A 13,034-nucleotide genomic window follows, 5' to 3' on the forward strand; every position below is an offset into this window, starting at 1 on the left:
GAGACGACAATATATATTAATACAAGTATCACTACAGACAAAACCCTAACAGTCAGTGCTTGCATGCATTTGTGCCCTATGCATTCCTAAACCACTATATAGATTTAATGAAAGGAAGGATGCTCTGAAGACGCCAGAGAAGTTTTGAGTTCTAAAATAAAAATATCTTTCACGTTCAATATTTTTTTTTGCTTTGAATGTCATATTGAAATATAAAACTTTACTTTTATCTTAATTTAGGGTAGCAACGCAAGTCGCATTCAGGATTATATTCGGCTGTCTACCCAGCGAAGCTTGGTGTAGGTGTTCTATTATTTAAACTATAATAACGTTTGTATGTTTGAAAAAATGTTTCTATTCTTCCATCATAACTTGTCAATCCAGTTTTAAAATAAGATATTTCTATCGGGTAGGCTTGTTTGTGTTCAAGAAGCACTCGATTTCAGTGGCCACTTACCGTAGCATAGTCTGTACTCACGTTGTTCTCTCTACTTGTATCATATTTCATATGGGAAAATGTTTTATTCTCCTCTTAAGAGAAAAATACAAGCTTTAAGCAAGTTTACGTTAACAGTATACAATCCTTACATAGGCTTGTTTCAACGGAGATAAAAATTTGATAGCCTTTTCTTGATGGCTGTGATTATGACACCAGAATTTTGAAAATCGTAACTTTATAATATCTCAACACTAAACTAGATATATTGGAAAACGATAAGTATTTGAAGTGTCCTCTGTCAAAGTTATATCCTTCTTCATATTTAAACAATAAGTCATAGTTTTATATCATCGAAATATAACATGTGGCTGCCACTAATATGTAAAGATTAGTTCAGGAATGCAAAATGAAATATTCGTATTCAAAAAACAAAAATATGAATATATTTCGAAAAAGTTTGAATAAACATTACATTGATCATGAAAACCCACCACCATTGAGAAGCTTAGTGATATTTAATACTTAAAAAAATAGATGTTTCGAAAGAAGAAAGTTTCATTATTCATTCCGACGAGGTGTGAACACAGCTAAATACGGCCTAGGTGACGAAATCAAGCCGATTATTGGTTCCGCCGAAGGAAAGTTGCCTTCGATGGGCTCAACTTTAAACTTCTGCAGGATACCAACGAAGACGATGAAAATGAAAGATTTGGCCAAAGTGTCTCCAGGGCATCGGCGACGACCTGTTGATAAAATAGGTAAGTTAATTGGTGGCACCTAGTTTAAAAATTACGCTTATTTATAAGCAATGTAAACTAGAATGGGCGTCGTAAAAAACTTCAAGGACCAAAAATCACATGAAGAACTCAAACTCCGATAAAATTGCATAAAACGACTGCTGAAAAAAAAAAGTAAAAAAAAATCGCAACCATGCACGAAACTTCAAATTAAATTTGCGCTCATGAACTTTTAAAAAACGAAAAAAGGCTCGATCTGACCGCTTTCTAAACGCTGACAAAAATTGCATTTGCAGAAAATTTTCACAAGAGCTGAGTGTAAAGCATTTAAAATGTAAATAAAAAACAGCGCAACTTGTAATGTTTTTAAATTTCATCTTTTTAAAATTTATACGTAGCAATAACATTTGAACTTAAAGCTTTCATATTGAAATATGTAATTAATATAAAAAAAATCGCAGAAGAAGATACAGATAGGTTGGGAAAAGTGAAAATGAGTAAGAAGTTAATCACTTAACATCTAAAATATGTACAAGATTGACATTGAAACTTCGCCTTCCAATTATTTTAAATCAAACACCAAACCGCACAGCACAGCAAAATCATAGTAATGTTATAAAGAAAACAAAATAAACATATAGTTATATGTATTACGCATCGCTTTGTTTTAGATATAGCTTTAATTTTTATCAGGTGATAAATTAAGTGATAAATTATATCAAATAACTTTCGGTCCGTTGCTCGTTTGCCCCCTTCTCCTATATAAAAAAAAAAAAAAAATAGATTCTATGTTAATAATATGATGCTCAAAACTATTAATTTTATAAATGCTTTCTTTAAATCCTCGCTAGACTTATTTTACTGAATACTATGTGAGGTATAAGACAAATGAAAGATAAAAATTGAAACTCACCTAAGCCAAACGGATACAAATGTTCGACATTTTTCAATGTGCCTCGTTGATCTATAAATCTTTCTGGCTTAAATTTTCTCGGCTCGCACCATATCTTCGGGTCAACGTGTAAATCACCAACTGCCATGAGTACTGTCGTTTCTTTTGGTATAAAGTACCCGTCTATGTATGTATCATCAAGAGTACGTCGAGGACCCATTAAAGGTACTATCGTGTAAAACCGGTAGATTTCTTGAATAAATGCGTTTGTATAGAGGAGTCTGTGCAAAAAAAAATAATTTATCAATAAATGTAGTGTAATAGTAAGTAGCGGCCATCATTTTTACATCTAGACAAGGATGTGGATTACATCCCCCAGCTTGCCTTACCGAAGAATCCATATCTACGTATATTGTACAAGCGATAAAGGATTGGAACAAGTTGCCAGTGGCAGCGTTTATATTTCGGTTCAATTACGATGTGCGTACCGTACCATTTTAAAAAAATAATAATCAAAGACTTATGAAACTAGTAGATTCCTACACGTCTCGATTTTACATCCACAAAAATTTTAATAATTGTTTCTTACTCGGTGGTCAGATAAACCATGAAAAAAGCTTTGAGTTAAATTTTACGCTGCTAGGACTAATAATAATTTTGAGTTGGCATTTAAGTAGGAGTTTTACGCATTTGATAATAATTGCACAACTGTCGCTTCGCTTTATGTATTGTGAGACATTGTCACACAGGTCTCACAATTTAACATGATAAAGAGTAAAATTATAAGTGTAGTTCAACTTCGATACGTATAAATTACACGAATTACTCGTAGTATGTAATTCAAGCCATAATAAATTAAATTAATCTGCAGTATAACGAGTACCAATCATTTTGACAAATTAATGTAGCACTGCAGATATAACAAACGGTCGCAACGAATATCGAGTGATTAATCAAATTATTTATTCCCATATTAACATAAATGTTGAACTTTACTTGACAAAAATGCAACAGAATGTTTAGACTTGTGCCTACAACTCTGTTAGGGCACATTGCAAAAAGAAAATTCAAACAATGTTTACATAAGAAAAGATGATGTATTAGAAAATTTCTTCTTTGCAAAATAATGAAAGACAGCTTAACATTTTTAAACAAACTTCTTCGTCTTTTTCAACATTTATATACAACCTAAAGCTTTGTTGAAGTATATAAGCTAAAAGTATATATATACATATAACAATCGCGTAAACAAACGCAATTGAATTTATGGAATTGGAGGATTGAAAACATGATTTATAATAGGCTTTTGATGTTTTAAAGATTGAATAGTTTTACATTCGTCTAAAACGAGGTCGTCTTTGTTCTGAAAACACATTGTATTCGCTTACATAAACTATAGCTATATATATATGAATCGAAAAATCTGTGCCGAGAAATTAACATATATTATACTGCACGGCCACTGGCTATGTTTTGTATAATCGAACCAGCTTTGTGTGGAAAGTAATGCAATATTTAGACGATATCTCTTGTAGTCTCAGCTACTTGGAAACTGATTTGAAATTCAAACATCTCTATGACATATTTTCACCCAACGGTTCATTCCACCAAATACTTGTATTGGTGGATGCGAGGATTGCAAAAGACCTTAATCAATCCTAAAAATCGATTCGAAACGAAAACCGTTCTTTGATGTTTCAAACATTAAAGAACACATTTTCCTTAAATTTATCAATCTTACTAAACTTTCTATATATGATTTATTGTTGTTTTACTGATCAATTAAAACCTACCTATTTCATTGGATATGCTTATACATGCCACAAATACAAATAGAGATGTTTTAAACATTAAAGACGATAATTTAAGACGTATCTACTAACACTTTGAGAACACAATAATTCTTTATAAATTAAAAACCAACAATTTAAACTGCGTAATTTCTTAGTCATTATCACGCGACTGCGAACATCCAATCAGTGCACGATCGGGTCTCTTACACTGGGGACCGAGTGACGTATTTTAACTTTGTGGCGTACACGGCTGCTGATGCGTTAAGGAACATTTTTGATAGTTATTCTTATGATTATCTTATTTTTATCTACATATACACTTCTCATTGCAGAACAGCAGATCTCATAATAGTAAATCGTTTGATAATGATATTTTTCTTTCTGCGTTCATTTTTCACATATTAGAAAGATAAATTTAAAGGATCAATATGGTTACATACTAACCTGCTCATATCAGACCAAGTTGGTGTTGCGTCGCCCAAAATCAGATTTATCTCTTCGTAAATCTTTTGTTGCATACTCTTGTTTCTCAATACAGTCAGCAAAGCAAATTCTAGTACATTACTCGTTGTCTGTGATCCAGCGATAAGTACATCGAGACATATAGTTTTCAATTGTTCCTCTGTAATGAGAATTGAGATTAAGTACGGCAATTGAGTTTAACTTCAATTTTATCGAACAACGACCGTGGTTTCTGCATCCCTGGGGGAGGGCTATCAGAGTCGTCCTTATTTTCTCATGCAATACGTAGAGTTACTGCGATCAACGAACTGTATAAGTGAATACATGATTGACTTTAATGTTACGGAAGAAATCTACGAGTATTTTTAAATCGTATATTTTTAAAATAAATTCCTTTTTGTGGAAGTATTAAGTAGTCAAAATACGCAGTATGCCAATCTACTCTAACGATGAGCTTATTATTGTGGTTTTTGAAATTATCACATTTTTCATAGTCTAACGTCTTATAAAAATTTCCTATGACTTCTGGTCCCTATTAAACAAATACAAATTCCACTTAATAATAAACTGATATTGTTAAAAATATTGAACATTAATTTTAACACAATTGCGAGATTGTGTCGCGGAGAACAAAAGCGTTGCTTGTTAATTGACTGCTGCAACTTAGCTTAAACTAATATTTTAAAATATCTTATGCTCGAATAATAAAATTAAGCGCTTACTCGTTTATTGAAATGGTTGCAATTTATCCGGCGTTAAAATGGATATAAACATCTTTTATTCAAAATGTTCTAAATATTTAAATAATAATAATCATTTACTTTGTTTTCAATTTATAGGAACTCGTGTTTTTCCTTAACAGTTACTATTTAGAAATAATATTTTTCGGAACCTTTTTTTAATACAACAACAAAAAGAAATATCGGGATCTATATTTTACTTATATGGGATCAAGTATTCTGGCAACACAAACGACAGAGGTCATGTGGCCATTATCCGCAACGGAAGAGGAAGCCTTACCATAGTTCGTATCAACCAGACGCGTAGCGCAAGTTATTTTAGGAGTTTCATGTTACTTTTCAAAATAATAAATATTGCACAACGTTTGCTTCAGGCTCCCAATTTAAATTATTACTTACCTGTGAATCCCTCTCTCTTATTCTCAATTTCTTCTATAAATGAATACATAAAATCGTTTCCATCAACCAACCTCTTTTTATGCTTTTCAATATGTTCCTGAAATTAATTATTTTATTAATGAGAATACTCAAGAACATTCTATGTAGGTAATTAAATTATAGTTCATGATAATCGTAATTCTCAAAGAACTTGAGCCAGAGAACTTAATTTTATAGTGTTACATGTATACATTCATTTAGAAATATTTTCTAGCACGAAAAGCTTTTAATTGACAATCGCATGTCAAAAATTGCACAGTTCACAATTTGTAAAATAGCATCATATTATTGTGAGTCATCAAATTATTCAACATAGCTATAAAAAATAATAACATGTCGTATTTTGGAATTGTTCCCGAACGTACATTTAACTGGATTGGATAGTTTTGATTGCCTCTCCTGACTTTAATTAGCCATTAGTACGAATTGATAGTTGCAGTAAATGAAAATTACCTCAATAATAGCAGATATTTGCTCGTTCATACTTTTTATAAGAGAATAACCACTCATCTCTGGAAATATAAACCTGCACCAGGGCACTTGATTCAGCAAACCTCCAGCAATAGAAAACGCCTTTGATCGCGCATTTAATAGCTCCAGTAAATGCTTCAAACGTTTTTCTTCTATACGCTCTCCTGTTGTACCAATTATCAAAAAGTTTTATAATTCTTTTACACAACGAATCCATTACTTTAATACAAACAGAATTTCACGGCTATGATGTTTAAATGAAACAAACATCAAATTTGACAAGTTATTAAATTAAACTCTTTAAGTAACCATCCCGGGCATCGTTACATAGTAAGATATAAGCATTTAATGTGTAAACCTGTTTTAAAAATGATAATAGAATTTCGCATTACTATTCCATTTACTGTAGGATAGCATACATTTAGTATTCATTTCTTTCATTTTTTTAACCTTGGAAGTCTAAATAAGTCGTTACTTCAAGTAGTAATGGCACGTGTAGATCCGGTAACATCTTAACAATGAGACTATTCCACGAAGCAAGCGTTAATATTAGGTCCTTACATATGAAATTGGCGTTTTGTATGGGAGGAACAAAAAGTCGAATATTTTTTAATATAATATATTTAATTAATCAAAGTATGAACCATTATTTTCTATGCACTTTTACCATCTCATAGGTAGTTCATTGATCCCTTTACTAAAAAAACCAATCGGACGGGAATCAATAAAATCTTTGAAGGCGATTTGGACTGCCCCATCGGAGTTGAATGTTTTCCCTTGCAAGAAGTTATCCAAATTTCGAAAAAAATGGTAATCTGTTGGAGCAAGGTCCGGGGAGTACGGAGGATGTCTTAGACTTTCCAATTGAAGCTCTTCTAATTTAGTAGCCGTCTGTTGCGCAGTGTGTGGTCTAGCGTTGTCGTGAAGCAGCAGTGGCGTGGAGCGATTGAGCAGCCTAGGTTGTTTAGCCGCTAGCTTTTCCATCATGGTTTGCAATTGCTGACAATAGACATCAGCCGTAATAGTCTGGCCAGATTTGAGAAAACTGTAATGAACAATACCGGCACTAGTCCACCAAACGCTTACAAGTAACTTTTTTGCGGTTAATTTTCGCTTGGGGCAGGATTTGGCTGGCTGGCCAGGATCCAACCATTGCGCTGAGCGCTTCCGATTATCGTAAAGAACCCATTTTTCATCACAGGTAATGATTCGGTTTAAAATACCTTCATTATTGTGCCGGTTTAGTAATGTAACGCAACAGTCGACGCGCGTTTGCCGGTTTGCTTCAGTCAATTCGTGAGGTACCCACCTTTCAAGCTTTTTAATCTTCCCAATTTGCTTCAAGTGAATTAAAACAGTTTTATCACTAACATCGCAGCCTGCAGCTAACTCGGACGTGGTTTGCGATGGATCCGCTTCCACAATAGCCTTCAACTCTTCATTATCAACTTGAGTCTCGTGCCGTCCACGGGGCTTGTTCTGCAGATCGAAATTTCCAGAACGAAAACGTTGGAACCAAAAACGAACTGTGTTTTCTTTTGCAACACGACCGCCATACACATCATTCACCCTTCGAGTCGTTTCCGCAGCACTAGTGCCACGGCGAAACTCGTACTCGTAAATAATGCGATATTTTAAGTTTTCCATTTTGTAAAATGAGTGACGCAAACAGAAAAAAACAGAAGAAAAAAAACAAATGAATGACGGTCATCGAACCACAAATACATGAGTCTATAGCTGTACAAATTTGAATTTGGAATTCCTTACCAAAGAGGAGAAATTCGTGATTAAAGTGGCCAGTACGAAAAACGCCAATTTCATATGTAAGGACCTAATATTATAATCGGATTGTTTGAAATTCACTTGTTTCATTTGGTACAATACCACTACAAAGCTTAATAAGTATTTATGTCTATTTAAGGATATAGCATTTCAACATTTGCTGCGTAATCAAAATTCTCTTATTACATATACGAATCGAAAAATGCAAAACTTACTATACTTATTTTGAATCTTCTAGTGCAAAATGTCTTTTAATATTTTTACCACCAACTATTAAATTAATTTAATAAATTGCATGCTTCTGAATGGCTGTTAATGAACTATTCGATGATAACGCATTATTACTAAAGACTTTTAGAAATAATGTACTTAAATTAAATAACATTTTAAACTACCTGCAACGCTTTCTTAATTGCATGCCCAGGTCAAAATTTTCCAGTTTCTCCAAATTCACAGAGGAGTTGGGACGACATAAATTGCAAATTGACTTATGACAATCTTTTAAGCCGTAGTACAGATTCGGCGCGTGCTAGGCTTTTGGCTGTGGGTACGCATGAGGCCGGCTACTGGCTTCACGCGTACCCTTCGTCAAATACAGGAACTTTTCTTGAGCCTGACACGCTCCGAATCACAACCTGCCTACGGCTTGGGATTCCGGTCTGCATTCCTCATAAATGTCCCTGTGGCAGTGATGTCGACAGACTAGGACATCACGGACTGTCATGTCAAAAAAATGCAGGCCGCTTCTCGAGACATGCCGCACTTAACGATATCGTGCGCCGGTCTCTTGCCAACGTCAACGTGCCAAGTCTACTTGAACCGACTGGTATTGCCAGAGACGATGGCAAGAGGCCGGACGGTATGAGTTTGATTCCATGGAAGATGGGTCGGGTGCTGGTATGGGATGCAACCTGTTCAGACACACTGGCCCCTTCCCATCTACATGGAACAAACAACAGAGCTGGTGCGGCTTGTGAAGCGGCTGAAAAAGCTAAAGCTTGCAAATACAGGGGTCTGGGCACCGAATACGAATTTGTCCCATTCGGTGTCGAGACCCTTGGTCCGTGGGGTCCTAGCGCTAGAAAGCTTTTTAAGGAAATAGCAAAAAGGTTAGTCGACATCACAGGAGACCGAAGAGCTGGCAGCTACCTCGGACAAAGAATTAGTTTAGCTATTCAAAGGGGGAACGCTGCCAGTATCTTCGGAACCTTGCCTAAAGGGACTTCTTTTAATGATATATTTTAGCTTTTATATTATATTTAAGATAGTTTTTTACCTGCAATGTAAGTCCATAGAATATTCATAACGGATGTAGCTAATATATGATGTGGATCACAAGGTTGTCCGCGCAGCTTCTTAAGGTATTTCAATATATACATCATCTCTTGCTGAATTTCCTTCTCCATTTGCGATTTGCCAAAACCACCGCTTCTTAGTTGCTTCACCGCAAACAGTCTTTGCTCCCTCCACATAGGGCCATCAGTAAATGTTATACCTACACGTGACAGTTGAGTACATGACTGCGAGTCATCATTTGAAAATAACTATTTTAAGATATGTAAACAAATTGGACACATACATATATGAAAATTCTTTACATAAAAAGAGATTAGATTCCTCTTATGTATCATTTTTATAGATTTAATAATTGCAAAAATGCTTACCCAATCTCTTTCCAAGGCAACGAAGTCGTATGAAAAAATTATCTGGCCTGCCTTCAAATTCCTTCTCCGTGAATACCTGCCGAATATTTTTCTCTCCATAAACTACAACAACCATTTCCATGCCCATTTTTAGCCCTAAGACAGAAGTAGAGAATTCTTTCGCTAAAAGTGAGAGAGCCTTCCATTGTGATCCGTATTTCTTAGTCATGATGTTCACAACATTACTGCATCCAAAATATGGTATCCAATTCGGGCCTAAAACAAATTCTTTGATTAAAACCTAGATCCCTGTCACGTAGTTAGGTAAATATGTGTAGTAAAATGCATGCTTAATTGCAAACATCTTATTAATATTATAAACTAGCTTTTACCCGCGACTCCGTCCGCGCGGAATAAAAAATAGAAAACGGATTAAAAATTATCCTATGTCCGTTTCCTGGTTCTAAGCTACTTGCACACCAATTTTCAGTCAAATCGATTCAGCCGTTCTTGAGTTATAAGTAGTGTAACTAACACGACTTTCTTTTATATATATAGATAGATAGATGCGAATGTTTGGATGGATGGTAGGATGGATGCTTGTTTGAAGGAATATCCAGAACGGCTCAACAGATCTTGATGAAATCTGGCACAGATGTAAAACATAGTCTGGCAGAACACATAGGCTACTTATTATGTTTTTTTTAATTCCGCGCGGACGGAGTCGCGGGCGACAGCTAGTAGTAACCGTCCCAAACTTGTAATTATAACCTAGACCTATTTGTAAATACAAAATAAAAATTACTTGTTCATTCAATAAAACTCGTCAAAATCGTTTTTGCCGTGTACGCCAAAGGAAGCTTCCGTGGAATTTTATAATTGTATTAGTGAATTTGTACAAATCGACATTAAAAATACTTAGCCTGCAAAAACTTAATTAAGTAACAAGAAAAATGAAAATAAGAAATAACATCTAAGAAATTGCTTTGTATCTTGATTTTGAATGGAAGAAGGTGGTCCAATCAATATTAAATATAGCCTATGTTAGTCTGGAATAATACCCTACATATCAAATGGTGAAAGAATTTTTGGAACATGTAATTTTCATCAAATAGTTTTTGAGCTTATTCACCAAGAACATACAAAAATCTAAATGATTTTTCCTCATAACTTTATTATGCTAAATAAAAATAAAGTAAAGTATTAAATAAGAACTGTATTCACGTCAAAGTTACATTTTACGAGGACTATTTATTGAAAATATCGCAAACATTGCTTTTAGTAAAACCACTTTAGGCTTTCGGTACGAATCGAAAAATGTTTTCTATATTTCCAATAAAATTCACTGAAGTATCGCAAAAAACAAAGGCTTTTAAATTGGTATTATATCGGGTTTTATAAGTTATTTTTTAAATGCGTTAAAATAACTACAATGCTTTTGAACTCAGTCTTTTGCAGACACTTTTTTATGTCACAACAAAAGGTAAACGAACATAAATAAAAGGAAATTTATTAATTAAATGTTCATTTATATTGAAAAGTTTATGTTGAAGATTAAAATTCAGAACAGTATACCACTGCTGAAAAATATATTAAAACAATCTGGTATTTCTGGTTTTACTTGCAGTCAAAGTAGTAAAATCGTGCGATTCGAAAACTATTGCTTGTCACTATCATTAAATTGTAATAGTAAAAAATACCACTTTACATATTTAGTCGTTGCCATGTTGTCTATTACTAAGTCGTTTTGTACTACTATCTTCAGGAGAGACCTCTCTCGATTCTTTTCATCCATCACACCGTATGATGATTTTGCGCCACATGGAAATATGTTATCTATGCGTAATTGCTTACGATATTTGTATTAGTACTTGTTCTTATCTGTTGTCTCAAAAATTTATCTCAAATGGTTTCTTAAATGACGTAAAGATTTTTATGAAACCGTGGTAAGAGAATCTAAGGAAGCTAGAGTTTTGTACCTTAAAACTTCTAAAAAATTAAATTAAAAATGTTTTTCGGTTTTAATGATATAGCACCTTCTATGACATTATTTTGAGTTTATATGATTATTTATTTTTTTGGAAACTTTACCTATCCTCGTATGCTATAACAATAACTTTTATTTAATGGCTATGTTAAATCATTATTCTATTTGTTAATGTAATTCTTGTTATAGGTTTAATATTTGCATAGCTTTCTACGTATCATGATTATGTTAACAGGGTATAGTAGGACGCTGTCAACTGAGACTTGAATTAACTACTGACCACAACTACTGCGCAATACCTACGTATCGTTAATAATGCAGAACACCGCACTTGTCAAGCCATTGTAGTGAGATGACAGTTATCGTGTTATGACGTCATTCATACGTAGTTAATTAAGCCTATTCCCCTATAATAATTGTAGGTATTTCATCATTAGTTACGTTTTAAAATTATGAATCATACATCTATTTTATTATATACTAGCAGTTGCGCGCGACTTTGTCCGCGCGGAATAAAAAAATCTAATAATAAATATAGCCTATGTCACCCGGGAGTGGTGTAGTTTCCCAACACAGAAATTATTTTTTAATCTGTTCAGTACTTTTTGAGCATATTTAATGCAAACAAACAATCAAATCTTTCATAGACATAGTAGTTATATAGACATAATAAGTTAAATATTATGCTTTGCCAACTATTTTACTTGTAAAAGGTAACATAACACCTTTATAAAGAATTTTTAGTTTGCATTTTAAGTATTACTCGAAAGATAAAATTATGTTTATTTGGAACAACAACAATATAACCTAAGATGTAATCAAAATAAAACGTACGTCAAGATTTTTTTCAAAAAAATATAAAACTTCCATTGTACGATGTAAAAAAAAAACTAAATGTTGGCAATTATGTTTTCAACAAAAATAATTTTTGAACTGTGTTGATATTATAGTTAGAAATAGAATTTCGTAGCTTCAAACTGATATTCTGAATTTAAATACTTGATATTGTGTAACCTAACATTAAATTATTCTCACTGTGTTCTATGTTAAAAATTTTTGATTGTTATATTTTATTTGTATATTTACAACTATTACTGTTATCTTGAGTAGTAAATCAATATTGATACAAACATTGTTAGTTTAAACTACACAAATATCCTACTACTATTCACTTTCATGCTAAAATAAATTTGAGCATACAATAATTCCCAATGGCATTGTTGTTCTAAATTTAACTTGACAATTCGTGTTCAGTGGGCCATTTGTCATGTGGTATGATAGAATAGAATCAATATTAGAAAATGTCTCCAAACACTCTACGAAATAAAAAGCTTCTATCGTAAATTTACATGAATTACAGTTTAATTTTGTTGCTTATGAACATTTTGCAAAATATTTTTGCACTTTATTAAAAGTTTTTTCAACACCCCATTCAGAGTATAATTGCAAAATAATCATACATACCTGGTGGATAGTTTTTTGGTTTCATAACACTTTTAAATAAAGTAATAACTATTATTATCAATAGTAATATAACTGACAAAGGAATCATTGCATAAACTGTCGTATCTGCGTGCGAGTTTAATTTACGATTGACAGAGTTTCGACGTGTTGCCACTTGAGACGTCTACCGTGCGACTGATGGTTGCT

The 13,034-nt window shown here is 33.3% G+C and overlaps 1 protein-coding gene across 1 annotated transcript; it reads right to left on the reverse strand.

Annotated features, from left to right (window-relative positions):
- Window positions 1–924: 924 nt before the first annotated feature.
- Window positions 925–13,034, reverse strand: LOC106717113 (probable cytochrome P450 305a1). Its single transcript, XM_014510830.2, has 8 exons — window positions 12,849–13,034; window positions 9,419–9,673; window positions 9,031–9,249; window positions 5,955–6,136; window positions 5,463–5,559; window positions 4,306–4,483; window positions 2,090–2,349; window positions 925–1,182 (listed from the first exon to the last, which is right to left on the reverse strand). Exons 1-8 carry the CDS (start codon window positions 12,934–12,936, stop codon window positions 998–1,000), a joined length of 1,464 nt encoding a protein of 487 aa, XP_014366316.2. The 5' UTR covers window positions 12,937–13,034; the 3' UTR covers window positions 925–997.

The sequence above is a fragment of the Papilio machaon genome, chromosome Z (assembly GCF_912999745.1).
Source record: "Papilio machaon chromosome Z, ilPapMach1.1, whole genome shotgun sequence".
Classification (NCBI taxonomy): Eukaryota; Metazoa; Arthropoda; class Insecta; order Lepidoptera; family Papilionidae; genus Papilio; species Papilio machaon.

Coding starts and splice junctions, on each gene's coding strand:
- LOC106717113 (XM_014510830.2), bottom strand. CDS start 12,936: ATGATTCCTTTGTCAGTTATATTACTATTGATAATAATAGTTATTACT. Junction 6,137..9,030: donor TCTATGGACTTACATTGCAG/GTAAAAAACTAT, acceptor TTGGTACAACAG/GAGAGCGTATAGAAGAAAAA. Junction 5,560..5,954: donor AAATATCTGCTATTATTGAG/GTAATTTTCATT, acceptor AATTAATTTCAG/GAACATATTGAAAAGCATAA.